The following is a 1941-nucleotide window of genomic DNA, read 5'->3' on the forward strand; positions in this document are numbered from 1 at the left end:
TACAGTGGTCCCTGAGCGCTGTTCTGGGAGGTAAATGTTGCTGTCTGTATTGTGCCGCTCTGGTAACCAGACTCCTGGCTTTGATTGGATGAAATCGTGGATGAAGATTCACTACAAAGGGGGGAGAAAAAATATCCAAGATAAAGAGCACCAAGCATCAGCATAAAGGCACCGCATGAAGCAGCCAAGCCAAGAAACGCGCCCAGAGAGCAGGGGTAGCCCAACCACGGGAGGATGCTGGCACCCAGCCACAGCCCTGCCTCACACACTGCCCAGCACTTAAGAGACTGGCCAGCTACTGAGGGTCAGCTCAAGAGAAGACAGAGACACATCGCTTTGGCAAGGCGCCGTAGATACACCTATCCCGCTGTGTCCTAGTTTGCCAGGCAAAAAGCAGGACAAAGCACTCAATCTGTTCACCAGGGACACAGAGCAGTTGCGCTGGGGATTCCCCTTCTGTGTTTCCAGCAACACAGTTGAAGGGCAGCAGGACAACTCCGCTTTCTGTCCAAGTGCCGCAGGCCGAAACAGCCACAGAGCTGCCCGATGAGTCTGCTGGCAACTCACGCTTTGCTGTTGCATACACTGTCCCCCCTTTGTGACCATAGCACAGTCAGAAAGGGTCTACTAGTATGCAGCACAACTCAAGTCCATGGGATCAGCGACCTTCCAAAGCTGCCTGCTTGGATTAACGGTTCCTGGCGCTCACCTGGCCGTGCTGGTGTACAGGCTGCTCTGAGACTGGCTAACGGCAGCACTGGTTGTGGGCGTCGACTCGTACTCAGCGAGAACAGGCTCTGAACCAAACTGCAACGCCCCAAACTGCAGGTTTAGCCCTGAGATATCCGCCGAGCCAGGCATTTCCACCGCAAGTGCAGGAATCTGCAAGGGAGGAACAACGGAACGGCCCAGTCATTCCCTGGGATCAGCACAGAGAACTGCTTTAGTGCCCATGTTTCCCAGCACACAATGGCAGTTACAGGCTTGCAGCCTCTGAATTACACCGTTCAACCCAGGCTGGCGTGTAACTCCATCACCCCCACAAACACCCCATGCTAACAGCAGGAACGGCAACCCCAGACCTTCCCTCACTAGCCCAAACAGATGCTTCTGTAGCTCTAACACAATCTGACACCTCCTTCCCCACCATCAATCCGCACCTTTGATGTTAATGATGCTTTTTTCTTCTGCTGCTTCAGCTTCTGCTGTGCTGGCTGGGGACTTGAGGACTGGTTATCCGAGGACCCTGGGGACATCTGGGGCACAGGATTGGTTTTGCTGGGCAGCGGAGAGGATGGGGGTGCCGGTGTGGTTGTGGAGGCCGTCACCACAGGCTGTTTCTCCTGCATAAACACTTCTATCATGGTCGAGGTTGACGTGAAGGCCTGTCGCTTAGTGAAGGGACTATGCACGGAAGAATCTGTTGGGTTCTTGAGATCTATGGGATGAGACAGAGGTGAGTTAGCAGGGTATGTTGCCTTAAAACTAAATCCAGTTCTGACACTTACCAAGAAAAATAAATTTGTTTCCTACTATGAGTCATCCTGGAGCCTGTTAAAATCAGAGAGCAGAGATCCCCAGCATCTCCACTCCCAGCCTTGTGCTCTCACCACCACCACTGCCAAGCCTTTTTAAGCTCTTCTCCCCTCGGCTCCTTCCACCATCTCTACAGGACAAAATCAGCTTGCGTGGCAGAAGTCCTCCATTCTCCAAGAAAAGCTGAACTCCAGAGTCCCTTGTGTGGAGACACTGCACCAGCCTGATGCTGCTTCCTTCCCCCCCCCCCCCCCCGGGTTTCTACCAGCATTCCAGTATTCCATTGCCTGCTCCTTCCCCTGCAGGGACTGGGTATCTCCAAGCAACATCCCCCCTCGGAGCCCCCCCGGTTCCTGGAGCTGCTGCAGCCCCCCCGGGGCAGCCCCCCCGAAACGGGGACCCTGC

General features: G+C 54.7%; 1 protein-coding gene across 1 annotated transcript in view; it reads right to left on the minus strand.

Annotated features, from left to right (window-relative positions):
• Positions 1–1941, minus strand: part of UBAP2L (ubiquitin associated protein 2 like) — a 25487-nt gene that overhangs the window by 7672 nt on the left and 15874 nt on the right. The window contains exons 12-14 of the mRNA XM_017808386.1: positions 1161–1438; positions 710–882; positions 4–111 (exon numbers count right to left, since the gene is read on the minus strand). Of these exons, the coding sequence (XP_017663875.1) occupies positions 4–111; positions 710–882; positions 1161–1438 (559 nt within the window). The remainder of the gene's footprint in view (positions 1–3; positions 112–709; positions 883–1160; positions 1439–1941) is intronic.

This window comes from Lepidothrix coronata, unplaced genomic scaffold (assembly GCF_001604755.1).
Source record: "Lepidothrix coronata isolate B3197 unplaced genomic scaffold, Lepidothrix_coronata-1.0 Scaffold23, whole genome shotgun sequence".
Taxonomy (NCBI): domain Eukaryota; kingdom Metazoa; phylum Chordata; class Aves; order Passeriformes; family Pipridae; genus Lepidothrix; species Lepidothrix coronata.